Genomic DNA, 27,540 nt, shown 5'->3' with positions numbered 1-27,540 from the left:
TGGCTGCGGGGAGCTGGCCGGCGGCCCCCGGCGCCATCTCGCGGCTCCCCCTGGCGGCAGCGCCGTGGCCAGGTCCCGGCCCCGGCCTTGGTTTCTCGTCAGCTCCCCTCGCCGCGCTGCGGGACGTACCAAGTACCGCGTGGAGGGAGGATTGAGCGTTGCCGTGCCCCCTCTGCGGGCAGCCGGCTGGCTTTGAGGGCAGTAGAGGAGGGCGTGAAGCCCCCAGCTCCGTTGTTTCGCCGCTGTCGGGAGGTTTGTTCGTTTTTCCTCGCTTTGCCGCCCGCCGCGCCTCTCCTCTGCGGGAAGGGTGAGTGGTGCAGCCCCCCAAGATGGCCGCCACCATGAAGAAGGCGGTGAGTGGGGTCGGGCTGTGTGGGGTCAGCTCTTGGCATCTCCGCGGCCTCCCGGAGGGCACCGACCCCGGTCCGGGGCTGTGGTGGCCGGGGGGCTCTGCCCCGGGCATGGCGGGGCTGGCAGGCTCGGGCTAGGCCCTGCCGGCTGCTGGGGGCCCGGCGTTGTTAGCGCAGCGCTGTGGGAGTCGTCAGTCTTGGTGTTGAATGTGCAGGTGTGGGTCTCGTTACACGGGTTGGAGCTTGTGCTGGTGCGGGGTGTTGTGAAGTGGTAACAGGCTTCATCCCCTGTAAATGGGGGTGACCCTGCTGGTACCATCTCTGTGGGCCGAGAGCCTGCATGAGGCCCGGTTCTCTGGGTGTGAAGTCTCCCATAGCCAGCTTCCATGGCTTTGAAGTCTCCCATAGCAGCTCACAGCAAACTAATTAACATACAATGATTTTGCTGGCAGATTTACACGGATATTCTACGCTGTATGTGGCAGTGGCCTTGAAGAAATGTGTGTAGTTCAGCTCTCTGAGCTGTCAGGGTCACAGCCTTTAGCATTAGGACGCTGTGGATAGCTGGGGATTGAATTGCGTGTAGCTATTAGCTCTGTGGCTAAATGTGAGTGTTGCTGATGTCCTTGTGGAGGCTTTTTAAGGAATTGTGTATAAGTAGAAGGTAATAGCTTTAAGATTTATTTTTCACAAACTTTGTAGAAACAATTTTGTAGTAAGATTAAATTTAATGTAAGAAATGAAGTCTTCATTTAGACCTAATCTTTGCAGGCTGCTGAAGATGTCAATGTTACTTTTGAAGATCAACAGAAAATAAACAAGTTTGCAAGAAATACTAGCAGGATCACAGAGCTGAAAGAAGAAATAGAAGTTAAAAAGGTATATTTGCTTTAAAATTAGAAATAAGAAATTAACATTTTTTATCCTACTATTTTTTCTGTTCTCTAGCAAAATTAAAAAAAAATCTGTTATGACTGCATATCAGATACAAGTTAAATTTGTTTGCTTTATCTCCCTTTTCTTGCTGGTTAATTTTTCTGTTGATGAGAGTTAATGAGTGTTAACTATTGCCACAACTCCATTGTATTTAATGTTTATTTTAAATTACATCTCCAGAACTACTTTATTAAATGTACTGGCAGGTGGGATTTTTGTCCAAAGTGCAGATTCACCAAGTTCAACTGATAGCACGCCAGTGCATCTGTTGAAATAACTTATGTAGGACAAAGTGATCACCTTTCTCCTGTCTTGACAAATAGAAACAACTTCAGAATTTGGAAGATGCCTGTGATGACATCATGATGCTTGATGATGGTGACTCACTTCTGATACCATACCAAATTGGAGATGTCTTCATTAGCCATTCCCAAGAAGAGACACAAGAGATGCTGGAGGAGGCAAAGGTTTGTCAGCACAAAAGGGACGTTCTTTACTGTAGTGGCCACTGTAGTGTGGTAAACACTGCAAGGGGATGTTCATCTCTTGAACAGCTTTTACTTCTTAAATATGATATCATGTAATACCACATGTTATTTTCCTTCCAAATCCAGAGCCTGTTAAATCAGCAGCAAGATTCAACAAAGAAATCTTTTGATGGTTTAGCTTTGTGTCCTTTCTCGCTCTTGACAAGCAATCTGTTTAGGTCAGGGATAACTGAGCTGAGCGGTTTTTTTTTTTTTTAACGTCTGGTTTGTTGATGTCCTGTAATTGTTCATCAATACCCAAATGGCATGATGCAATTACATCCCAGAGCAACTACTAATAGCTGATCATAGTTACTGTTAAATAGATATAAATTTGCATCTTCCAACACAAAGTTCTGTCTCGTATCTAGTCTACAAATCTTGTGTAACTTAGAATCTCTTTCTTGAAAAGTTCTATGAACTTATTATCATCGTTCACCTGTACAGTTCTTAAAATATGATATATTCATGTTTGATGTATGATTTTGGGAAGGGGGACAGGCACAAACGGTAATTCATAACTGGACTGTCAGTATACCAAGTCATGTTAAGTTTTGTTTGGCTCTCTAGTAAGGCTTAAAGTGTGTCTTGACAAAAAGTTGGTAAAGAGGTACCTTTTAATCATTTATATGTTGCTGGCAAATATGATTTTGTTTGCTTTACATAAGAAGATGATTTTTTTTTTTCTTTTTCAGAAAAGTTTACAAGAAGAAATTGAAGCATTAGAATCTCGAGTGGAATCAATTCAGAGAGTGTTATCTGACCTGAAAGTTCAGCTCTATGCAAAGTTTGGAAATAACATAAATCTTGAGGCTGAGGACAGTTAAAGGTTCTTTAACTATATCATAAACCTTTTCCTTGTTTTAGTAAATATTTTGATAGCTCTTCTCTTCCAATAGCATTTTTAAAAATTCCACTTTTTTTTTTAACTTTCCTGTCTTGGATTCCACCTATTTAATGAGAGCTTTCATATTTTGGTTATTGCAGTTATTTATTTGTTCAGGAAAGCATTAGCTTTATGTTGTTGATAAAGCACCAAGATTGGAATATATGCATTGTTTATTAAAGTAATAAAGTCAGGCACATATTGTAGTTTCCTTCGTCTTGTTTTCAACTCATGAAAATACTTGAAAAATATAAAAACAATAGAAATGGGTAATTGTTGATTTGCACTGTATTGATAGTTTGTTAGAGAGAAACTTCTCTGTAATATTTAGGGCATGACTTCAAATTCAGCTGTGATGCTGTTTAACCTAGTCTGAGCAGCTCTCCTGGAAGTACTAAATCTATCCTTTGTCTTTAAATCTTAGCTGAAATGTTTTGTGGCCAAAGAATAAACTGGATAAGGGAATCAACCCCAGCCCTGGGCTGTTTTGTTTTTCTAGGAGAGATCAGTGCCTCGGTCATTTCACAGACAGCTGCGTAAACCCTATTAGCTCACTGCACAACGTCACAAGTCGAGAGGGGAGGAAGGGAGGGCTCTTTAAAGCTCGCGTTGGTATTGAAGAAATACTTTTGGAAACAGTCTTATTCAGTCATTTACTACTGTATATTTGGGAACAACAAAAGATGTAAGTCAGAATGGTGAGTCTTAACCTCTTTAAATTTTCCTCAACAATCATTTCTAAATCCATGTTTATATACCGAATTAGTGCTGGAATTGTTCAGAGATGCTGTTGCTATGTCAGCACCAATCCCTGGAATTATGCCTCCATCACTGTGTGGAGTTGAATGTAATCTTTAAATGCCTTAAATTGTTGACTTCTTACATTCTTTAAAAATTACTCACTGTAATTGTCTCACTGTAATTCTGCTTATGGTCTTTTGTCCACTTAATATATTGTTCCATGTAAGTTTCTGTTCGTTATGACTTTGTTTTTTAACAATTAACTTTTAGCATATTTAAATAATCTTTTGATCTATTCTCCAAAACACTGTGGACAGAGAAAATTCAGGTGGCCAAATATTAATCTACTATCATTCTTTTTAATATAAAGGCTCAGAGTATGAGGTGTGTTTTTATAAAGTGATTAACTCCTCCTTATGTCTCAGTTGTGTAGTATCTCTTTTTCAACTGTTGTTTTTTTGGAGAAAAAACAATACTTCTGGTTCTCTACTGCCGAAATAGTTCTTTGAACTAAGGAATGATACAGAACTTTGTCTTCAGTACACCTGAGAAAGGATCTCAGCGATGCATTGCTATTTACAGATTACAGCATTGTAATTCACGTGGTTGTTTATGTAAGTTCATAAATGTTGCAGATCAATTTTAGCACAGCAATCAGTGAAGATGGTATTCGGCAGAGAGGATCTAATACCCCAACACAAGCACGTGTATTGCATACAGTATAAATCACCTGAAGGCTGTTAAGTCTGGGAAGCTGTGCTAATGTTCTGTTTAGCCCTCGCACTTCCTAACTTTCTTTTCAATAGCATTCCAACAGTTCATACACTTCTGCTGCTGGATGTGTGTACAAATACCTTGGCTGTAACTACAGATTTCTAACTTTGATTTTGAACTGATTGCAGTTCTAATTCAAGCCTGTGCCTTAGCAAAGAGGTTAGGTTGTCATCATTAGTTTCACTGCCCCCCCCCCCCCTTCTTCCTTCACAAGTGACTACTTGTGCTACTCTTCTAGGTAAAATGGATTTATGGTAACCGTGGCAACTCTGCTGCTTTATCTGCCAGCCAGCAGTTGGAGCAAATCAAGTGTGTTGGATTTGTACATAACTTCTGAACCTCTGCAGTTTTCTGAGTTAGGCAGGAGTTTGGCATCAATTGGCTTGGAGCAGTTCTTGATTGACCCAGACCTGTTATTTTGGATGCTAACAGGACAAGAAGGTCACCAGTTATTTAATAAATAGCAACTGATAGGAGTATTGTGAATTTAGGTGACTTAAGTCTGCCTTATTCTGCTTTCTTGAGTGTAGCTCTTAGTCCAAAACTCTTTCAGGAAAGTGCAGTTTGAAAGCACAGTAACACAAGGTTACAGTCTCAAGAGGTGCTGGTATCTTGAGTGTTTTTTTTTTTTTTTTCCCTTCAGTAGCCAGGCCATTATTTATTTGGTTTTGTAAAGTAAAGCAACCAGTGCATTTATGTTCATGATTATAAAACAAATAAAATGTGAAAGACTTTTTTCCAGGTTAAAACTGAGTTAGTAGTGATGGAGTTTGATCCATAATGAGAAGCATCCAGCAGATGGCATCAAAGAACTGGGAAATCCATTTTATGGTGAGCTCATGCCTAGGCTTTGAGGGCCAGTGCTGATTTTAGTGAAGTGAAACTTTGGCTGCTATGATCATTCTCATTAATTCATTGATAACACTTGGAAATTAACTTCTAAGGGACTTCTGTGCCAGCTCTGTGTTCTGAGCATGTTCATGGTTGTGTAGCTTGTAGGTTTCATCCATTTAAAATTATTGTAATTTGCAGACAGGCATAGGATGGATATGGCTTCTTTAAAGGAAAAAAAAAAAGGCAGCTGGCACAGTTTAAACATGATGCTAATGGCAGCTGTGAAGCAGATGAGGACCTTCGTTCACCAAAGGGAGAATGCTGGCACAGTGCAGAGAGCTTGTGTTATTCCTGTTGTTCTTCAATATCCTAGAAACAGAATTATCCGTATATGCAGCTGTGGCGTTTAGGAAAAAGAAGACTGTTAGAATATTCTTGTGAATGCCAAAGGTTTTTCCTCTACAGTGTTTGATTTCTGTCCTTTGTCACATGTACGTTCACCTTTGATAATCTAGATGTCTGTTTGCCCATGTAGGGTCACAGTTTCCTTGTGTGCTTTGTACAGTTTCTGGCAACCACAAGTGTCCAACAAACTTTTTCAGATTAGTCTCTGGATTTTTGTAGTTTACAGATCATTCTATTTCAGGCTACTGTTTTCTATTTTTGTACGCATAAAATAGAACATGCGGGAAACTTTTTTGTTTTTAAATTGTCATCGTGGAAATTAATTTGCAGATTGTCCATCAGTTGCTTTCAAGTATTTGACATAGTCCTAGTTTTTCCGTTTAATAATCTTTCTCCTTCATTGCGAATGTATGCAATTGTTCTTCAGTTGGCATTTATTATATTTTAGTTCCCCATTTTCTAGGTACTTTTTATTTATGGTACGTTGGAAATTTCTGATATCTCTGATAACATTTGCCTTAGTTATCTTGTTTAGATAATATAAATTGTCACATGCTCCACAAAAAAGCCCTGCTCTTCTATGGACCTCTGTATGTCAGCAATCACTGGCAATATACATCTTTAATGTCAGTGTCAGAATGCAGATCATTTACTGTCATTCTCTGTTGTCAAGGGAGTCACATTTGTAATGCACTTCAAAGGTGAAATGCATCATAAAAATGTGAAGTATTTTAATCTAAGGGCTTTATTTAGAGGGTTAGGACAATGATCTAGGGATTTGATTGAATTAGCTATTCAGCTCAAATTTGTATTAAAATACAGCGTCCTTACTGTTTTTGTTTTGGAAGTCATAGAGCCACCAGAGGCTGGCGTTCCACTTGGGTGCAACAATTAAAGCAGGTCAACTAGTGAAACTGCAGCCGGTGGAAAAATGGCTCATTTCAATTTATGATGTCAAGAAGACTTACCAGTTTTTCAAAATAGACTCTTTAAAACATAGTAGAACACAATTACTATATTTATTGTATTTTTGAGGGCTTGTTTTTGATTCTTGGTCTTGTCAGCTGATTATAAAATGGCCGTTTTCTACATGATGATCTCTAGCATAACCTTCTCCAGTGGAACCTTTGTTATTGCTCATCTGTTTTTATATAGGTCATTATAGTCTAATAAAAGTGGGGGTTGATAATTATTCAATAATTACAGGAAGTGGTATGTAGCTGAAGTGCAAATAATTTTGTGTTATTATATATCACTTCCAAGAGCAAAAAGAGATGGAATGCAGAATACTGGAGCTGTATTTTCTGTAGGAAGAAAAGAATTGAAGTAGTTTGGTTTGCATGAGTCAGTGGTTTGGATCATTTATCTAATGTTACACAAATAGTCTGATTCATGAAAGAGGAAAAAATGTGGATGTATAGGCATGATAAGGCCTGACGGATATTATTTACAACCAAGTTCGTCTCTATATTGATTGGATGAGTCATGCAGGAAAAACAAATGATTGCTGTAATTAAATGTTAGCTGATGATCGGACTGCACAGAGCGCACCAAACGCAGGCATAACTGGCTGTGAAGGATTTCCCTCAGCAAGAGACGAAACAGGTTTACAGTTAATGGGGAGTGGATCCAGCTGTTAGAGTTGTATAATAAAAGAATTTATAAACATGAGTGGAATAACAGCCATTTACTGCAGGTTAAAAAAAGTCTTTTTTCACTGTTGCTCTCCAAAGCTGCTGGTTAGTACACTGTGACTTTGATCTCAATTTATTATCTGCATGTTTTATTAGGTGTCCCTCTATACTCATGCCAACAAGCCCCATACTGGGGGATGCTGAGTGGGGGGGTGGAGGGTCAAAATGCAAATTCATCAAAGGATTGCTTTAGGATAACCACTGTGATGTGCTTGGGCACTGTTACCACTTGTACAGGGGAAAGGAGAAACAAGATGCACTTTATGCTGAAATACAGGCATGGGCAGTACTGCATCTGGCCATTTCCTTGACTTGGAAGAACCAACTAATCATGCAATTAAAACTGTAAAATAAATGTGTGATTAATTCAGAGCCAAAAAAAATAATCCATTCCCCTTAGCTGTAATGAACTTTGAATGGATCAATTAGAGATGTTGCCTGTAAATGTAACTCTCCTGAAAAATCTCATCTGCTTCCCCTGACTACCTCTTCATGAATGTGTACATGTACATTTATTCTATACTATTTATCAAATAAGGCCACAAAGTTGGTTGTTATGCATCAGTGTGCCAGTTACACATAGCTGGAGTATATGAATGAAGTTGTTGCATCCTATTCTGTTAGTTGTGTAATGACAGGGGAAAGTTCTAGTTCAGCTTTGAATATGCTACTGTCTTGGTCTTTTGGTTGTGTAATAGAACTGAATTAATGAGCTATAGTAGTTTGCATTATTATACAGGAACTTTTTTTAAAATTACTTAAGGCACAAACCAAACATGGAAATTTGCAACAACTCAGAAAAACAGTGATTTACATTTCAGAGGTTGTGGTTGGTTTGGGAAACAAGTGGGTAAGAAAGATCTAAGAACTGACTTAAAACTTGCTGTACAAAGATGACACCAGCAACATTTGAAATTTCTATATTATGTTTTATAGTCAAGAGAAATGCAGTATGATTTTCTCTTCACTGTTCATTGATGATTTCCATTCTAGCCATCTCTAAAGGGGTTCTGATCACACAGAAAAACAATGCTTTGGAAAAGCACCTAAGCCTCAGTTTTCTTTTTTGTGTACTTGTGCAGATTGCCTGAGTTCATTGCCATTGCATTCGTACAAGATCTATCTGTGTGGAGTTAGGGGTAGAACCACAATGAGAAAACTTTCATTTTTGTTTCCCCTATTGTCTCCTGGGATTTTCCATTGGTGCTGGTACCTTCATTAAGTCATTGGATTTCATGGTATCTGGAACATTATCCAATGCAACTGGATAGAGACATAGAGGAAGCTGTGGCATTGTCTGAATTCTTCCTTGTACCCAGATGTTGAATTTTACAGAGTTTGTAGGGAATCTTTTACTGTAGTTAGGAACAACAGATGATATATAAAGACATCAAGGCTTTCGTAAGATCATAAGCAAAGCTATCTCATGTGTAAGTCATTAAAGAAACAGCAGTGCGGAGCAGGAAGATCCTCAACATCCTGCCCATTTTTCCCCTTGTTTAACATTTCAGTCATTTCAGTTTTGCCGAGAGTTGGCCTTGGTCTGATAAACCACTCTCGAGAGCCCCATACATGCATTAGGCTAGGGGAAGGAAGTGAAGTGAATTAAACAAACTTTACCATCTACAATGTGGTGAATGTAAGACCACACGTGCAATGATCTCTGCCGTAGATGTTATTAATGCAAAGTCTGCAAAAGTTGGATGTAATTTGCATTAAGCAAATGGTTAACAATTTTCCTAGATGTATTAAAATTTACTCAAAATCAGTACTAAAGGCTGCGAGAAATAGCAATTTAGAACAAAAAGCAGTAATTGGCTTCATCTCTTAAGAGAACAGGCAGAAGCAGAAATTGAGGAAAAAGTGACTGCTAATATGCATACATGCACATTCTTATGCCTCTGACATATAATTTTCAAGATTTTATTAGTATTTTTCACAGATGGTAAATCTGAAAAAGCACGTCATCACTCATATTTTCATTCTTCCCTGTGGTTTTAAAAGGGGTACAATCAGTAGGCTAAGAAGCATTACTGTGAGAAGAAAGGACACAGACATTTTATAATGAATAATGAGATGAAAAATACAGTAAAGCCTGCAACTGTTCTTTCCTTGATTATTGATATTGAGCTTTATTAGAACATTTAAAGATTGGAAGGGATTACAGTCATAGTACTGGCTACCATGGAAATGCCACTCCAAATGATAAACCCCTTAAGAGTGACACTGGTATTTCAGAGGATATCACAAGTAATTATTCAAGTGAGAGTGATTTTTTTTTTTTTTTTAACCAGAGTTTTCAAGGTCCCACCATGTTTGTAGAATTACATTGGCTGGAGACCTTAGCAAATACCTAGAGATAATTAAGGTTGGAAAGGGCATGTAAGGATAGACTAAGCGGAACCTTGGACTGACAAGTTTTTGGTGTTTCTAATTATACACTGGGGGTAAAATGAGTACTTTTAAGGATATAAGCAGAAACATAGGTCAGGCAGTTTTGCTTTCACAGTTCAATTTGCTGGCAAAAAAATACCTACCTGCAGAAGAGAAATGGTCTGTAGCACACTGAAAGTATCTAGATTATAGTCTATAGAAGTTTGTCATAGGCAGCGCATGAGTGAACACCATGGGTTTTACAAGACAGGGTTTTGTTTACTGAACATAAATAACAGTTTTCTTTATCATGTATCAAAGTAAGATTGTAATAGGGCTTTAGAAGAAAGTTCTCTGTCAAGCCTAAAGGGACTGTTAGTAAGACATAGTCTGCTCTTTGGAGATAAACTCTTAAGCCTAGCTGCAAGTATCAAATACATAGAGCCATAAAGAAGTAATTTTTAAGGTTAGAATTGCAATTAAGAGAAAAGAATCTAAATTCACAGGTTTATCTATTTTATCATACCTTTATCTGGTAACAAGAGAATTGGAATCTATGGATTTAAGTGGGAGGGATGGATCTTATTGGGTGGAATTCTTTGCTTCCTTGCAAATTAAGCAAAATCCGTTTGTAGATAATGTGAACATCGGGCTGAGAATTACCATCATACAGAATTGGGAAAATTAAATTGCCAAAAATGAAAATCTTCGTGGAAGGACTAATAATTACACCATTACCAATCCAATGAAACCAAGACTTGAAGTGCAAATAAGACCTTGAGCTCCTTATGTTCTCAGCAGAGGATAAATTCCAGCTATTTAACCAGGAGTAGAAGGGACAGGTGTATTCTAAAAGTTCAATTTCAATGAGAATTTTGCCTGACATGTACCGTGATAGCTCTCTAGATAAGTTTACCCACTAAGGACTCAAAAATACTGCAAACATTCTTCTTGGGACATAAAGTACTTCTGATTTATTTCTATCAGCCATTTCAACAGAGATTATCACATGATAACAAAAAACTCTAACCTTGCCTCTTCAATTATGGTAAATACAGAGTTGGGATGCTTTAATAATATGACTCCTTACAATTGAAACAGATGAAGAAAAGCAACCCCACGCAAACTGTTATTAGAACTGAATAAATCATGATGAACAGTTTATTCAAACACATCGTTACCCATTGTGTTCACAAATTTGCTAGTAACTTTTTATTTGATGAATTATTCAAGAAATACGCTAAATAATTCTTGGTCTCCGCTGCCTCATGTCAGCGTTATTAAAAATGGGAGATTTGTAAAGCAATGTGTTCAGACGCAAGTCTCATGCTATGGATCCTCTTTGAATGACAGCAACAGCATCTGATTAAACCAAGCGTTCAGTTGATTAGAATTGGGATTTAGTTAAATGCCGTTTTTTTTAATCTGAAATTTATTTATTTATTTATTTTGGTCTAGGTGGTTCTGTATTGCTTTGTCTTGTTTGTAGAGAGCAGGGTGCTTCCCCTTGTCTTTAGTCTTCCACTGCGTATAATTTGGCACTTAAAATAGAAAATTGAAGTGTCGCATTGCTCTTATGCATGGCTTTTGTTCTATATCATGAAGAGAGGAGCAAAGGAATAATAACGGAAACATTTTTAGCAATATCCCTTTTAAATGCAAGAAAGATTCATTCACTAATATAACCACAGTAACCTTTTCCACATTGCTTCTAGCTGCTGCCATATTTCATTGTTGCTTCTGGTCACTGCAATTCTGTGTAGGTGCCTGGTGAATCAGCATGGAGCTGAAAGATGAGCACGATGCAAATTCTGACTCACTACAATATTAACTGTTCATTTTGATAGGGTGCTATGAGAGAATCAAAAAGCTTAAGTTCTCATTTTCTGAACATTTAAACAAAATCAGTATGCTTTTGAAAATACATAATTTAAAAATTGTTTTTATGAACAATTTATTTTTCTCCTCAGATTAACTAAATGCATTTACTTACATTTTAGCTGTTGCAAGGGTGAATTAGCTGATGTTTTCAGAGCTATGTGAAGCATCATGTAGGTGTCAAGATTTTAAATAATCTCTCAGCATTTATCACTATATTTAATAGGTTTTCAATTAGAATGCCAATTAAAACTGATTTGTTTTAAAGAAACAGACATATTTTTAATTGCAGCGTGCACATTCAGCCTTGTACTTAATTGCAACAAGATTGCTGAAATGCTGTCTTTATTCATAGATGTACAAGGACAAAGCTTTTACTCAATTCTCTGCAATTAGGATTAAATAGGAACATTATCTCAGCAGGTGCAGAATAGCTCTAAAGGGAAGAGCCAAGGAGCAGATTTTGTGGCCCTGCTGTCTGAATGGCTGTAATGTTCTAAAGAAATCTGCCCCAGAACAGGTTCTGATTCCCTCCATTTGCTGTGTTGAAGTCCACAAACAGGGTCAAGAGAAGCTGGAGTTAGTTGTGGTAGCTAGATCTCCCTTCTGCAGAGTTCCCCTATCATGTCTTGAAATTCTGCACAACCAACCTGACTAATGCCTCTGAAAAGTGCCATTGCTGCAACAATGCTGCCAGGGCACGGTGCAGATCCTTCACTCCGTTTCAATCAGCTCAGTGCTACTTCTGTGGTCAGAAAGACGGTGATACTCTAAGGCAAGAGAAGTGTTCGTTTTGCTCATAAGGCTAGCATAATCTGCACTACCCAAGATCCTACCTCTTGATCCTCCTGGAAAGCAATGGTGGTCTGGAGGAATGGTTTAAATGAGTCTACTTGGGATATACCATCTTTTGCCCCAAGGGCAAGAAAGGCAGGCTCCAACCCTTAGATTTTGATCCAGCAAAGGCCTGAAGCGTGTGTGTGATCCCAACATGTAAGCAGTCCCACTGAAAATCATAGGACTGTACAAATATTTCAGACGTTTGATAAAATGTTGTCTGAAATAAGATGTTTAATATCCGGTATCTACAAACCAAAGCCCATATTCACTATTATTTCCTTTCCATCATGATCTTAGATCTCCCTTTGCACGTTCTACCTGTATTTTCTTTTACCTTGGAAAACACCACGCGCTATGGAGGCTGTCTGATTTATGCTTTAGATTTTTTGACCGTTGTAAAGCAGCACATCAAGTTTTAATATGTCATCAATCATCACTGTAAATCTCATCCTTCTAGATATTACGATTTAAACACAAACTGCAGTCTTTGATGTTTTAATACTATAATCCCCTTTCCAGCTGAAGGAAAGGTTTTCAAGGTATCCATTTTCTTCAGTTTTTCAGTGTTAAAACACAAAAGCTGGGCTTCACTAACTGCAGTTAGAGGAAGTGCACCTACTGTGGCACTTCTCATAGGTAGGGATTTTAAGTGCAGGTTTGGAATGTAGTGACACTGATGTTAAGTCACTGATGTGATGTGAGTTATCCTGCAAAAATAGTTAACTATTGCCTCATAAACACAGGAGCCTGAGCTTGTCTTAGTGAGTTACCTGTTGTCAGCTAAACCAGGCTAACTACACATGGCATTTTGCAAAAGCAGAATAAATCATTAGTTTAAACCAGCAGGAAAGCTTCTTCCATCAGTCATTCGTATTAAAAGACACTTGACTTCAGGTTAATTTTCTTGCTACTGAGGGTCAGTATTCTCATATTCCTTTAGAAAATAGTGCCTGAATACCGAATTTGTAGGTTATTTGGACAACGCACAGCATGATATTATGAATGGTAGCCATAATGGTGGTTCGTTCCTGCATGAGTATTTTAGTACCTCTTTTTCTGTAAGATCTGATGTTAAAAAGTTGAAGAGATTTTGAAGCAGAACGTGACAAATGTCTGGACTTTGTGTGCCATATGCAAAATAAAACAACAAGCTTTTCAGCCGCTTCTATAATTAAAGTAAACAAGGCTAAAATAAACCCAGAGTGGAAAACAAATTGAGCTGAGGATATGATTACACCTAATTTTCATGGGCTTGGTGTCATTCTGCATTCACAGTATAATTCCCCTTTAGTACAATTGTAAACATTTTCTATTCATCTGGTCATTGATTCCTCTTATCCTAAGGACCAACTTTATACATAAGCACAAAGAAAAAGAATATGAATGCCCAGCCCTCTCTAGGATAAACGTCATACATATAGGGAAAAGCTGCATTTGAGTGCTTTTATATCCCCTGCTGTTAAATTCTTGGCACACGCTCCGAATTTAAGCAAAAAAAGATAGACCTAGTCTTGTGAGTCATTTCTTGATTGATCTAATTTACCTTGAAGGTTAATGTATTCTAAACTAATTCAGAGATTAATAACCACTTAAAGATATATGAAAGACATTTAACTGTATACAAGACGAGTGTTGTAACCTAGTTTATTATCTCTTCAATGACTTTGGGAGTTTGAAGAGATGAGTGATTTGATTGTTTGATACAGAACAGCAGGTGCAAAGCAAAAAAGGTGTTTTCAGTGCTTGCTAGTTAATTCTGAAAACAAGGAAGTAATTGTATTTGTACTACATATTTCAAATGAATTATCACCTTGAAAATAAATGTTGTAAGTTCTTTCTTATGGCATTTTAAGTAGTGTCTTCATTAAAATTCTTTCAGTGATTAAGTGGTTGGACCAAAACAATGCTGGATCTACATTCTCAGCCTTCTTTTGACTTCTAGGACAACAGAATTGATGACGCTAGACTTCTTCCTTTCTTTTTTTTCCCCCCTGAAGACAACAGAATATCAGTGCAGAGGTTTGCCTTTGCCTGTAGGGGACAATGTCAAGCTTAGGTGTTGCCATTTTTAAACAAACCAACACGAGTCTGGTGTATGTCTAGTAGTTTTGGATACGTCCTTTCTTTCTGCTGAAAAAAAAAAAAAAGTCCAGTAATTTTCTGGAGAATGTGTGTCTGACCTGATAGAGCTAGCAGACAGAAATATGAGGCAGTATTGCTTATGCCCAGATGCTATTACTGGGCTGCCATCAGCTCAAAAGTCACAGACATTTTCTTGTGTTAGAAAATGGAGATGCTAGTTGTTACCTGGAGGTATTTTGCTTTGACCTGCAAGTTAGGTTCTCTGAGAAAAAAAATCCAAAACACCTGTAAAATTCCTTCAGGACCCTCGAGGCTTTAGCATGCCTTGGGCAGGAGAGGATTGTTTCCCAAGAACGCAACCAGACAGGGAATCAGATGCAAGCCGGGAAAGCACCCACAGCGAGTTAAAATGAATAGCTGTGACAGTATCAGGAGATTGTTCTGTGGTGGAAAGCCTGGCAGATGGTGCAAGCTGATCCTTGTACTGATGGGCCAGGCAGTGGTTTTGAACGCAACTGAACAAGATATGAAGTTCTATAATACACTGTATCACATTCCTTTGCTGATAACTGCGCCACAGAAACAAGTACGCACACAGAAAATCATGAGACTGATGGTGAGCTTCATTTGAGATGTATGGACTCGTAATAAACTTGGAGGAAAAGGATGTTATGAGTGTCATTTTGTGTAACTGTCTGTTCTTAGTCATCATAATTCACAACATATGTTACTTGTGAAATTTTTTTGTTTTGGAATTACTTTATTGGAGGGTGTTCTCTTGGACAAAGAACTGTCAAATAATGTTAGCACAGCCCATCCATCTTTCGTATTTTTAAAGGAGAAATAAAGCTTGGAAGCAATATGGTATCAGTCTCTAGATTAAATTAAAGGTCTGCAAAGTGGATACTTGATCTAATTTTATATACAAGAAAGTACAGACTTGCTGCTGATAATACATACACCTCAGGAGAGGTTTCATCTGCTTACCACAGTGTATTCAAGGTAGGAAGTTTTCTCCAAAATAATTTTAGTGCATAGCAGACTTCCAGGCAGCTGAAACCATGAACATTACAGCACGCTTCATGGGGCTGATCTTATATCTGGAACAGAAGGCAACTGCTTTAGAAGATTGCCAATTCAGATTTTATTTGGTGAACTGAAAGAAGGAATATCATCTGCCAGGGCAGCCAGATGAAAATCTTAAAAGTAATACTGAAGCACAACCTCAGGTAACATGAAATTGCTGTTGACAGCTGGGAAGTATTGACAGCAGAGATAGCACGCTGCTGTTCACCAGTTTTATTGCAATGATTTGGTCTGACCAGCAATATGTAGCTGATACCAAAGCAAGTGGCACTGAAAACTGACAGGTTCACAAGGCTGATATTCCCAGATTTTCCGACTTACACCCTATCCTGGAAAGGAAGAAATGCCATCCATATACTGGGCTTTTCAGCATTGAATTACCCAAGGTGCAATACAGCAGTATATTGTCTGTGATTCTAAAGTACACACTGCTGTAAAGGCATTGAGGATTGCCGTGTCTCAAGATGCAACAAAACTCTATATGATGCTTATCACAAATCCCTTCAGATGTCACAATTCACCTCTGAAGACTGAAAGGAAACTTACGTCTCAAGGACACCTCATTTTTTTAGTCTTGCAGTGATCAGCATTACTCTGCGCTTCAAGCTTCTCTTTGCTTTTGTGTTGGTATCTTGAATGGTAATAACAGCATCTGTAATGATCAGATAAGTATCAAAAGATTGGTAGTTTCTGCTTCCAGTTTATGAACAGAGTTTTTTGTTGTTGTTGTTGAAAACATCTTAATTTATCAGTTTTATTTTTCCCTAGAATATCAATTTAGTCTTGATGGCAGTTAAACTAGATGAAGTTAAATCACTTTTTGAAGTGAAGACTGTGGAATTCAGCTGGATACAGAAGCAAACCTCTTCCCACTGTCAGAAACATGATGAGATTGTACCTTTCATTCTGGCTTTGGTCATCCTCCAGATCTGTTTCATACTTTTGGGTTCCTTATAAAAAGCACTCAAAGTTTTTATGAATAAATCACTTTTCAGTGAGGAAAGGGCGGCTTTTTTTCTGAAAGTGAGATCTATTTTATCCCTGTTCTAATGATGTGATAGTAGCTGGCACCATAATTGTGACATCAAAGTTTCACTTCTTAGCCATTACAGACCAAAAAAAAAGAGACTTTCAGTGTATCAAGAAATTTCAGTGCCAGATGTGTTGTAGTAAGATGTAAGACTTTCTTTAATGTCTACAGACTTTGGCTCAAATTCTCTTGAGTTTTCTCAGAAAAGTTAGGCTGCATGAGATCTATGCACTAATCTACATATTGTACTTCTGATATTTCGGCGTTAACACCAAATAAACTTGACCATCTTAGCTTCCAGTTTAAGTTCATTATTTGACAGACTTTGTAACATTTGTTTCCTTGGTGACCAGAGTCATTTAACAACTTCATTGAAAGTCTTGTAGTGTCAGATTCAGAGAGCCGGTGGCTAGGATTGATTTTCTGTTTGAGGCCAAGTTTTTTTAATTATAATGTTAAAAATCTCTCTCCCTTCAAGTACAGGGCACTTTATATATATATATATATATATTTCTTTTTTTTTGAGCAGAATTTTCAAAAAAAACAAAGCCTGCTACACAGAGTCCTATGTCTGTTGCTTGAGTTTAGCTGTAGGCATTAGGTCCCTTAGGCACTTCAGAATGCTAGATAAACAGAAAAAATTTAAACTTTTAGTTACAATAAGCTCACAATATTTAGCAACATGAGGGTGCTATTTACAGGGATCTCATACATCACCAGTTGTGCTGATAGATCGGAAAACAACATACCTAATATTTTCTGTAAAATAGAAGATTACTTCTTTTCTTTGTCTTTCCTATCTGATTTGCGTTGGTATCTTATGTCCACGGCATTTTTTTCTGCCTAGCTTACGAGAGTGATTCTGTAATTCTTATGATTAAATGTGCAATTAAGGCTTAAGCACTATTAGCACAAGGGATTTTGAAATTAGGATGGGACTATAACATTGACATCAAATTTAAATGCCAGCACTACCGAAATAGAAAGTGTGACTTTCATCTTTCAGTTAAGAGCTATGTAACTCTGCCATGCAAATTGCTAACGGGTATAAAGCATGATGAGGCATCAGGACTCAATGTACCCAGCAGCAGTACTTAGCAGACCTATAATGGATTTACCCACAGTAATTTTTGGAATTATGTGTGTGCTGACAGCATACAAATGACACAGTGCAAATTATATTATTTTAACTTGTTTATCAACTTGTCATCATAGCCTTTTCCTTTTTTTTTTTTTTTTCCTACAGTGCTGCATTGTAAATCTGACTCATGCAGAGAAAGTCACAAAGATGCACTGGCCTGTCTAGATTTTGAGCAATATTATTATGAGAAATACATTAATTTGTCTGTATGGAAAGGATTTAAAGGCTGTTGCATTCATTTGTTACCAGAGATTGAGCACTTAGTCACACAGACTCTGTTCAGCAAGAAAATTATCTCTTCTTCTCAAGTCCATTAACAGTGCTTTTACAGAGTCTTGAGAAATATAAATATTGGAGGATATTAATGAACATGACTTCTATACCTGATGTATTAGCGCCCCAAAATGTGATTAAGTGCTATGTTAATTAACATTTTTTGCTATGATACTTGTAAAAGTGTAGTCATTTTTTAAAGCTGACTGAACCTCCTAGAAAAGGACAGTGGTCTGGTCTGGGTGAGCTGTCGTCCTATCGATTATTTGATTATTTGTAACAGCAACATATAGTACACCCCAGATATGTTGCACTATATAAAACAAAATGCTGAAGGTAATATATTGTTATTGCAGCAGTAACTCCATGAACTCCTCCTCTTACTACTTTTCTACCACAAGCAAAACTTTATTACAACAATGACAAAGAAAAACCTCTATCTTCCTTTAAAAGATGTGAACTTGAAGTGTAGAAAAATTAAAGGTCAACAAAAAAAGAGTATAAAAATACCTTTCATTAAGCAGCCTTGCTTTTCCTGAGCTCAGGAGAGTGGAAGTGGAGCTTTTTAGAAATTCTGGCCCTCAGTGGCTTAGCCAAGGATGCTCAGAGGAAACATGGCAAAGTACAGACCTCAGGTCTCTTGAATGCAGTCTTCAGGGCCATCCTTCTCTCTGGAAGTTACCTTAAGTCTGACTCCTGGTGTTGATAGACTTCTAGAGACCAGAGGAAACCAAATAGCTCTGAAATAACATTTTCATTATGAGATCTTTTGCTATTAATTCTTGACTCAAAGTTTTTGATGAGTCTAGTGGGAGCTGAGCGAATAGGAGTGGGAGCAGGGTTTGCAAGGTCAGGTGGCAAGATGCACATCTTTAGCAGATTACTCAACTGGCCCAAGGAGACCTCAGATTTGAGAGAAAATCCTGACACATGACATAATACAGTGTGCAACTAGTTATTATGCAGAAAATCATGCACGTTTTTCAGTAAGTTTTTCTGCTTAACCTCTCTTCTTGTTTGTCAGAGTTCTGTTAATGAGGTAATCTCCATGGAGATAAACAGGTAGTTTATCCTATATTGCAACAGGACAAAAGGGGCAAGATTGGTACATTCTGAAAAGTATCTTTCAGAATAGCAGTTCACTCCCTTGTTTATTTGCCTGGTGGCAGAGTTTACTATTCAAAAGTGAAACAGTGATTCCTCTTGTTTTAGTTTATTCATTTATTTATTTTGGAGGGGCTTCTTTCCTTGACAGAACCACTGTAATAGCAGTTGTAAATAAAATAAAATAAAAGCATCATCCCAGCACTGGAACATACTTCACAACCACAAAGACATTAAATTCACTATACCTCACTACATTTGCATTCTGCAGTTATTAATGAGTTAACGATCTGTACAGTTTTAATGAATAGAACATAAATGAAGAGACAGGAAAGGATATTAGAGTGAAGTCCATGAGTGAAAGCTTTAATTACACTCCCATCTTCAGGTCATTAGCTGCATAACTACCTGTGGACAATATAATAATTACTCTCTCATGATGCTCATGAATTTGCTTTTTGTTTGGATTAGTAAAATGTTAATATAATTTCTATGAACAATTAAACTCATTGATGTGAGGTGTAAAAAAAGTGCAGTCAACATACATGACTATGGCATGTCTTCCTCCACCCCTTATGCTGCTACAAACTGGTTTTAATTAATACTTTTCCACAATGACTTCCCATTAATTTTACTGCGATTTGGAAACCACACCTGTGCAGGGCCTTGCAAACAAAAACAGCAAGCATTTCATTTTTTCCACAAAAAAAGTGTCCTGAAAACTGAAGTTTCATCACTCACTTAGCCAGCATTACAGTTAGAGAGTATTTGACTCCTTTGATCTCACGTTGGATCTGTTAATTTGTAGATTAGAAAGGAGAGGAAAAAGGTGTGCAGCTTATCAAAGCAGGATAACCACGCTGTTGGCGGATGACCTGGTTGTGTTGAGTAACTTGTAGGGGAGCGTAAAGCACAATGTGATTAAACTATTAGTTATATTGAACATTTAAAAGTGTCATTTCTAACTCAGGAACTGGCCTTGTCAGACAGCTTAGTCTGAATTTAGAAGGCTTGCTGAAACCATTTCTGAAGCTCACTGTATTGAATCCATTTTACAATACACCTGTTTCTGTACCAGGGCAATTGTAACACAGTTGAAGCAAATACCTTCTCATCTGTCTCCATTTTTTTTTTTTCCTTTTCCTATTTAAAAAACCCTTTTCTGTTTAAACTCTTATTCCACCTTTGTACCTAAGAATTTTGTAATGGAGCTACAAGTTAATCATGCTGAGTACATCAATTCTGACTACAGTTAATAAGGCATTTGTGTAACACCAGTGATTCAAACAACTCCCATCGGGAGTTCTGCCACGCTTACTACAATTTACACATATAAAAAAGTATTCGAGAAGGAAAATGCGGTTATTAACAGGAAGTTAATTAGGATGAAATTAAGCATATTAGACTTTATTCAAAGACATTGTAAACTTTAGTGGTTAGGTTTTGACCCACTACAGAGAATATTTATCCTGAAATTACAGGGTTCAACTCCCAGCTTTGACTGCACTTTTAAAGTTTGACAGTTCATATGTTAGGCAGAGGAAGGAAGGAGGAGACAGGAATTGTTTAGTAGGTTACTGAACTGATGATACATTTGCTATGTGGGTACTGGAAGCTCATATGAAAGTTTAATATTAACCTTCTCCCATAAAAAAAAAATATCAATTCATAAGTTATCTTGACATAAAAAGCCCACTGTAAGCAAATACCACTTTTAGTCTTCTGAGACTTTGTTCTGCCTAATATTTTTATGGTTATGAAAAGCTAGCAGTTCAGACAGCTGTTTTCCAAAGAGCATGGTTTAAGTCTGGAAATATTTTGGTCTCTATCATTTACCTGAGAGGTTCTGGCTGCTACAGAATTCATAATGGTTCAGTTCTATGCTGACTTTCTAATGTAGCAGATGCTTAAGAACACTGCTAAAACTTTGAATAGAAAAATATACACTCTCAGGAAAATCCCTGGGCACAGTTAGTTTCAAATTCTATGACAATTAAGTTTTGAATCTGGGTTTTGTAAATCAGAACAGAAACAAGTTGCAGACAATTACAGAAGCATCATTTTTTTAAAATTTATTAAGAAAAACAACAACATTATATGAAAAATAAATTAAAAGGAATATCCTCCTGTGTTTGTCTATTTGATATCTCTTGGAGGTAAAGCCATTTGCAGTGTACAGACATATTTGACGTAGCTGACTACAGAATAAAATAAAGACATAGCTGTAGCATATAGAAATATAGCTGTCTTATGAATCCGCCTAACGTAAGTAACAATAACAACAGAATGACATGAGATTAGGAGGCTCCTGAGAGAGCCCTTTCTCATTCAAAGTGTTGTGAATCAATAGTGTAAAAACTCAGATCAAGAGAAGCTTAAAAATAAGGAAAACAACCCACTGAGATGAGAACAGCCACACACTTGGAAAAGCATAAATAATTAGTTAATTAATGAGCTCTTGAAAAGAGAGACATATTGGTCTGGCAACTAAAATATCACGGAACATAATCTATACACTTTCTATTGCTTTTATTGCTATAATTAATTCAGTACACACGCACAGTTCACTAGTGCTAGACAGGTGGTTTTTGCAGCCAGCTCCCACACAGTTACCATCACATACTGTGGAAGCCAAAAAGCTTGTGGAAGCAAGCTTTTGTTATAACCAGCCTAATTAATAAATAAAAACAAGAAACAGTTTATCCAGCTCAAGTTTTAATTAAAGGAGTTGTTAATTCTCAGACTCCCTCTGTTCAGGGCCTGTTCAGTTGCACTACGTTTCTGCTGAGGCCTATTCCAGGCTCAGAGAACTGGAAAATAAACAGAATGGCAGTTACCACCCCCAAAATACAACACAATTGTCTCCACATGGCAAGTAAATGGAAAAATTGCTCCTACCAACCTTCAAATCCCTCTCATGTCCAGTTGCCAGGATGCTTCTCTTGAAAAGATTGTCCTCTCCATACTCTGCAGTGAGGATAACTCAAGGACATTTCTCTTCACTCCTCTTGACTCCTTTAGTAGCCCTGACATGCCCATGAAGTAAATTTGCACTTTCTGATCAGATCTGTATAATAGCAATAGCCTGTTAGTACTTTTAAGTTACACGTTGGGTTTATTCTTTGTGATCATATACTTAACACAGACTGTAGCTAGGCCTCTTGTGTATCCCTAACATGGTTCCGGTGATTTGTTTAAATTGGTTATATAGGCAAGTAATCCATCTGGGAGGTGAAAAGTGACAGATGTTTTGAGTTGGGCTATTTCTCACCTAGTTAAGCATTAAAAAAATATTAATGACCAGTTCCATACAAAGCAATAGTATGATGTGCCTCAAAGTATTCTATGTAATGTTCATAAGTTCAATTTTCAGATCCAATTCTGCAGACCAGTAGACCAATAACTGTTTTAGGGCATTTTAAAATGCTGATGATGGCCCAAATAAATGGCTTTCATTAATGCTAGAGAACATTTTTAGACTGTAAATGAAGACAAAAATTGTATAAAAAAAATCACTGTATCACTCAGGGTGTACGACAGCCAGGATTTCAGAGTTAGCCATTCAAATACAGGTTCCTTTGCCCAGCCAAAATGTGTATTGGGCGATAGCACAAGATGCTTTCCTACTTGCCTGTACATTTAATCTGCAAACAAAATCAGACACACTGGAGTTTGTTGTTGTTGTTTTTCTCTAAATTCAGACCCAAGGGAGGATGCAAATGTTTCTGGAATGAAAATATAAGTAATATTTATGGACACAAAGGGAAGTAGGTAATAGGACATGGTAAGAAGCCTTTGGAAAGGCAATGGTTCTGGTGGCAGAAAGAATATACAGGCTTTCCACTGCAGCATGCTGCAGAGAGCCGAGCACTGCTGCTACATGACAACAAAGCGTTTCCTCTGCTTTGTACCTGCCAGCTCAATGGATCAGGCTGGGACCAGAATCATAAGCATGGCCTCAAAGACATCTGCCCTCCTGGCAGTTACTGTTCGTAGAAACCAACCAACCCCTCCCATATTGCCCAACCCCATGCAGAACAGTCCAAGCATCCCTGCATCATACCCTACCTTCCGGAAAGCTGTTGTGTTTTGTTTTTCATCACACTACCTCATTTATCTGAAGCAAAGCTTATTTTAATTAATTGAGTTTCTTAATGCACTAAGATCTGTATAATGTATTAGTTATATTAAACAAATCAGAAGTGTTTACATACAAAAAAAATAAAAAATTGAAGTCAAAGTGTTATAGAACAGTAATTTATCACAGGTTTTGGTTCAGTGATTCAGAATATGAAGTGTAAGAAATATTGAAGGGTTTTTATACAAGTAAACAGGCTTGAGGGGCATAAAATTAAAGAAATTGGACTTGTGGAGTAGAATCAGTTTGTGGAAGCTGATTTAATTTCATTACAATCAAAAGGCAATACCTAGGTTTATCAGGAAGCAAGCTTTTTTTTTTTTTTTATGGACAAGCAGCATCTGTAAAACATTTCTGGTCTGGTGATAAAATTGAATGGCAACAATTTTGGGGAAAAGTATGACCCAGAATAAAAACAAAAATAGTCATGTACCCACAAATATGGTCATACATAAATGCATAATTTAGGATGATCATTTTTGTCTTCTTTTTAAAAATACAGAAACAAAAGATCCCATAGGTTATCTGAAATTGTTGCTGGAAATTACCCAGCCAGTAAATTCCCAGTTGGTTCAGTTGTACTGCATAATGAGCAGATCAATATTGCTTGGTCTTTAAAATTTCTACTAAATGTCACATCAAACATTTATGTTTTGATGAGCACTAATTGTTAGATTTTACAGCTTAGGCCTATGTTTTTAATTCCTTTGTGCCAGAGGGTGCAGTTAGTGTGGATTTTATGCCCCTGACTGAACCAGCAGATGCCAGACTGGCACCAGATCCCTTTGATAATCTCATTGATAATCCAGTACTCCACTCCCCTGCTTGAGGGAATGGAGCACAGCATACTCAGAGTTACTCTGACATCTTTTTACATTTGTGGAAGGAAGACTCTTCTGGGCAATCAGAGTTCATTCTGGCTGAAAAAAAATACTTGTATCAAGAGAACAATGCTGAAACTAGAGGTTAGTTTTTTTTCCTTAATCTGAAAAGCATCTTTCTTGCACTTTTGTTTCCCCACACCTTGACAATATGGCTTCTTTTTCAGAGGCCTGCAATGATTTGGTTTTGTTTTGTAATAACTTGAGTCTGCATGCAGTTTCAGTGTGTAAGTCCTTTTTAGTGTGCAAATTCTTCTACACGCAAGTACAAATACTCCCACGTGTGACTATTTTGTAAGTGTGGTAATATTCTCCCACATTTTTTTTTCATAGCAACCTTGGTCTTACTAAATTTGGTAGAAGTTCTTTCATGAGTTATGATAAATGATTTGAAGGAAGCAAAGAGACAAGTAACTTATGCACTAAGTATAAATAGTAAATATGAGCAGCCTTAGGTAATATTAGGCATTTTCGCCTCAATATTCTGGTGTGGAGAACAGTTCAAACAAGGACCAGGAACACACAAGATGACAGGACCTTGGTAAGGACATTGAGGATAAAGGAGATTGTTACAAAAAAAATCATCATGGGATCTTTAATATCCTCAGACAGGAAAAACATCTGCTTGCTTCTCATCCCTAAAGATGTTAATTATAATTTCTTCATAAGCATATTTGGAGTTTTATAGATTCCAGGTCAAAAGCACATTTAGGGAAAAATATACGGAATCCAAGGGGAAACCATGTTTTAGAGTACAGGTCTGTTTCATAGATTAATTTATTGTTGTTGTTGGTTTTTTAAATAAAATGCTACATATGTAAAAATTGTCATGACTCAACCCTGCCAGCGCTTACCTAACACTGAGAGCTAATTACGTTTGTACTGTTATCACTGCTTCACCCTTCCTTATTCTTTCATACAAGGAACTCAAAGCACTTTGTAAGCATTCCATAATTGTTTATTGCATCATCTGATGCTAGAAATTATTTTTCCATTTGATTTCTTTGATCTTTTGTTTACAAATTAAAGATAAACAAACAACAACAACAACAAAAATAGTTACTTCTCTCAAGGTCACTCAAAACAGTGGAGAAGAGCTCAAAAGTTACAGCTCCCAAAACATGTACGCCAGTAGACCATATTCTCTCCGCTGGATAATATTGGAGAGGTTGCTTGGCAAGAGTAATATATATGATTAGCATTTATTTTAGCTATTTTAAAGAGGCTAGTTTAAGAAAAATACACTAAGGGTGAAATTTTTGGAGTGGTTCCAAACCTGCCTGATCCATTTTTCTCTACACTTTTCAAGTGTAATTGCACTTGCATGCAAATAGCATTTGAGTGAATGCAGAGATCAAATAAGCTGACAGCTCACATACAAATCCCGTTTGCCTCTAATAGAGCTATGGGGCTACGTATTTGCATGCACAAATATATAACTAGTTTTTAAATATGTACTGAAGTTAAACTGAAATCGAATTGTATCAATCACATTCTTAAAAGTTAGTCATCTCCTTAGGTCTCTTTTTATAAAGGGAAATGGTATATTTTAAAATTATCCCTACTATGCTTTTTTGTCATGAGTAATCAGGAACTGAGACAATTTCAAATACTTCATCCAAGGAAAATAAACATGCAGGGAGCCAGGTCCTAAAACTAACCTTTCATCTCCATAGCTCTGTTGGTTACCCGAAGCAAAGGTCAGGCCTGAGGTTACTGGCAGGAATTATGATGACAGAAACCAGAGCAGCAGCCAAAATATTCAATATATAACCTTCATTTTAATAAAACACAACACCAGCCACTGCGTGGAGAGACAGCCTATGCAAAGTGATTCAATTGTAGCATCATCTTCCCATCAATGGGGAAGAGTCTCTGATAACTAGGCTAACTGCTGATTGACTAGAGGTCTAGTCTTTTCATAAAATAAATTTTGAAGCCAAAAAAAAAAAAAGCCTTCCTTTAATGATTGCCCCATTAGCTGGTGCCATAATTTGTAGAGTTGGAAGAAGTGGTTAAGTCAGAATGACCATTACATTTTCCTAAGCTCTTTTTAGTTTGCTATGGCTTTGAGAAAGAAGTGATGCTCCAGACAATGTAGTTTAGATTTAGATACTTCTCTATTACTAACTTTTACCACAACATCTCCCCTGACTTTTATCATCCAAGTTATGTCCATGAAAGTTATCTTCTCAACAAGTTATCTTTTTCCTTTAGTTACTTCAGCCTGAAATTATGTTTCAGTTGCCATTGTGCCGGGCATTGGAGACCACATATGCATTTAAGTGAAACATTTAAAAATCAGAATCAGGTAAAATTATCCAGGTCATATTCTGAAACATAAGGAGATAGGAATTCTCCAAATTATATCTACCTTTTAATTTGACTTCAAGAATGACACAAATAGGAAGCACTGAGATTTGATAATTCAGATTAATTGAGGTTAATGTTTAATATAAATTAAATATGAAGTACAGGTGATGCTAAGCAGAAAAATGGGGAGACTAAAGTTAAAAGAACATATAAATCAAATTCTTTTTGTAGGCTGTCTTGTGGATTTGTATACTCTAATTCTGCCTCTGTTTTTCTCTTTTTGTACATTTAAAAAAACTCTCTTCTGCAGTCCAAAGACAGAGGAAACAAGCACAAGTCAATCCTTAGTGAAAAATGTAGCCCACTAGAAAAAAGAATGAAAAGGCTGTTTAAAAACAAGCAAGCTGAAGTATATTCTTTTCAGATACACTGACTTTCCCTTTTCCATTTAAGGACAAAACAGCATGCCTACTGTCTGAATTTTAAAGAGATGCAGCTGCATCCACAGATGTATAACTTCCTACTACCAGAGTTGAGCGAACAAGAAGGAAAGCAGATCCCTAAGCCTCAACTCTTTCTACAGTCTATTCTGCCCAAATTACTGCTTTTTGGCCACAAGCTGTAATAACAACAACCCTTATTATTATCATCTTTATAATGGAACTTCCTAGTTACCAAGAATAAATTAAGAATAACTCTCAAGAACTTCAAGAGAGAAGAACTTCATAGTTCTTCAAGAACTTTGTTGCCACTGTTTCTGACCTGTTTGTTGAAGTTGTAGCAGACCTCATAGCTGTTTAGGAAGTTTGGCTAGAAGAGAGGTATTTTATTTTAATTTTAGTATTTGTTAATTGAGTCTGAAACATTGTGTTAGTGAATCTAATCTGTTTAACATATGTAGTACAGATCACATTTTCTAAAAGCATCTCTAAGTGAGAAAATTTAGTGCGTTTAGATTTTTGCATAGTGAAAGGCATGCATAGTTGCTTTAAGGAGAATACAAATACAGAGTTTTAAATTAGCTTATTAAGTATAATAATCATTTAATTAATATCACAGTTATATGCACAGTTATATCCTACCTACACTTCTAACAGTCAAATCCATTCAACATCTCCAAACAACACAGACAGGCTATTTTAAAGATGTATTTGTACTTAGTCAACTCAAGGTAAGTGAGCTCAGCTGAGCTTTTAACCCACCCACCTCTTTCATTACAGTCTCTATAAATTGTGGTGGGATAAGCTACTATAG

General features: G+C 37.2%; 1 protein-coding gene and 1 long non-coding RNA gene across 5 annotated transcripts; one reads left to right on the top strand and one right to left on the bottom strand.

Annotated features, from left to right (window-relative positions):
- On the top strand, positions 1-2,905 carry PFDN4 (prefoldin subunit 4). The gene is made up of 4 exons (XM_080557854.1): positions 1-353; positions 1,122-1,229; positions 1,610-1,753; positions 2,509-2,905. The coding sequence occupies exons 1-4, from the start codon at positions 330-332 to the stop codon at positions 2,638-2,640; spliced, it is 408 nt and encodes a 135-aa protein (XP_080413980.1). The 5' UTR covers positions 1-329; the 3' UTR covers positions 2,641-2,905.
- On the bottom strand, positions 2,699-27,403 carry LOC308178780. 4 transcript variants are annotated; one of them, XR_013939961.1, is made up of 5 exons: positions 27,369-27,403; positions 21,857-22,021; positions 18,361-21,764; positions 15,953-16,058; positions 2,699-15,420 (listed from the first exon to the last, which is right to left on the bottom strand). It is a non-coding gene; the product is annotated as an uncharacterized lncRNA (long non-coding RNA). The 4 variants fall into 4 exon arrangements; XR_013939959.1 differs by having other exon boundaries at positions 2,699-17,059; XR_013939960.1 differs by having other exon boundaries at positions 2,699-16,058.
- Positions 27,404-27,540: the final 137 nt, after the last annotated feature.

This window comes from Anser brachyrhynchus, assembly GCF_964034855.1.
Source record: "Anser brachyrhynchus genome assembly, chromosome: 16".
Lineage (NCBI taxonomy): Eukaryota > Metazoa > Chordata > Aves > Anseriformes > Anatidae > Anser > Anser brachyrhynchus.
This window is presented reverse-complemented; position numbering and strand designations above follow the sequence as displayed.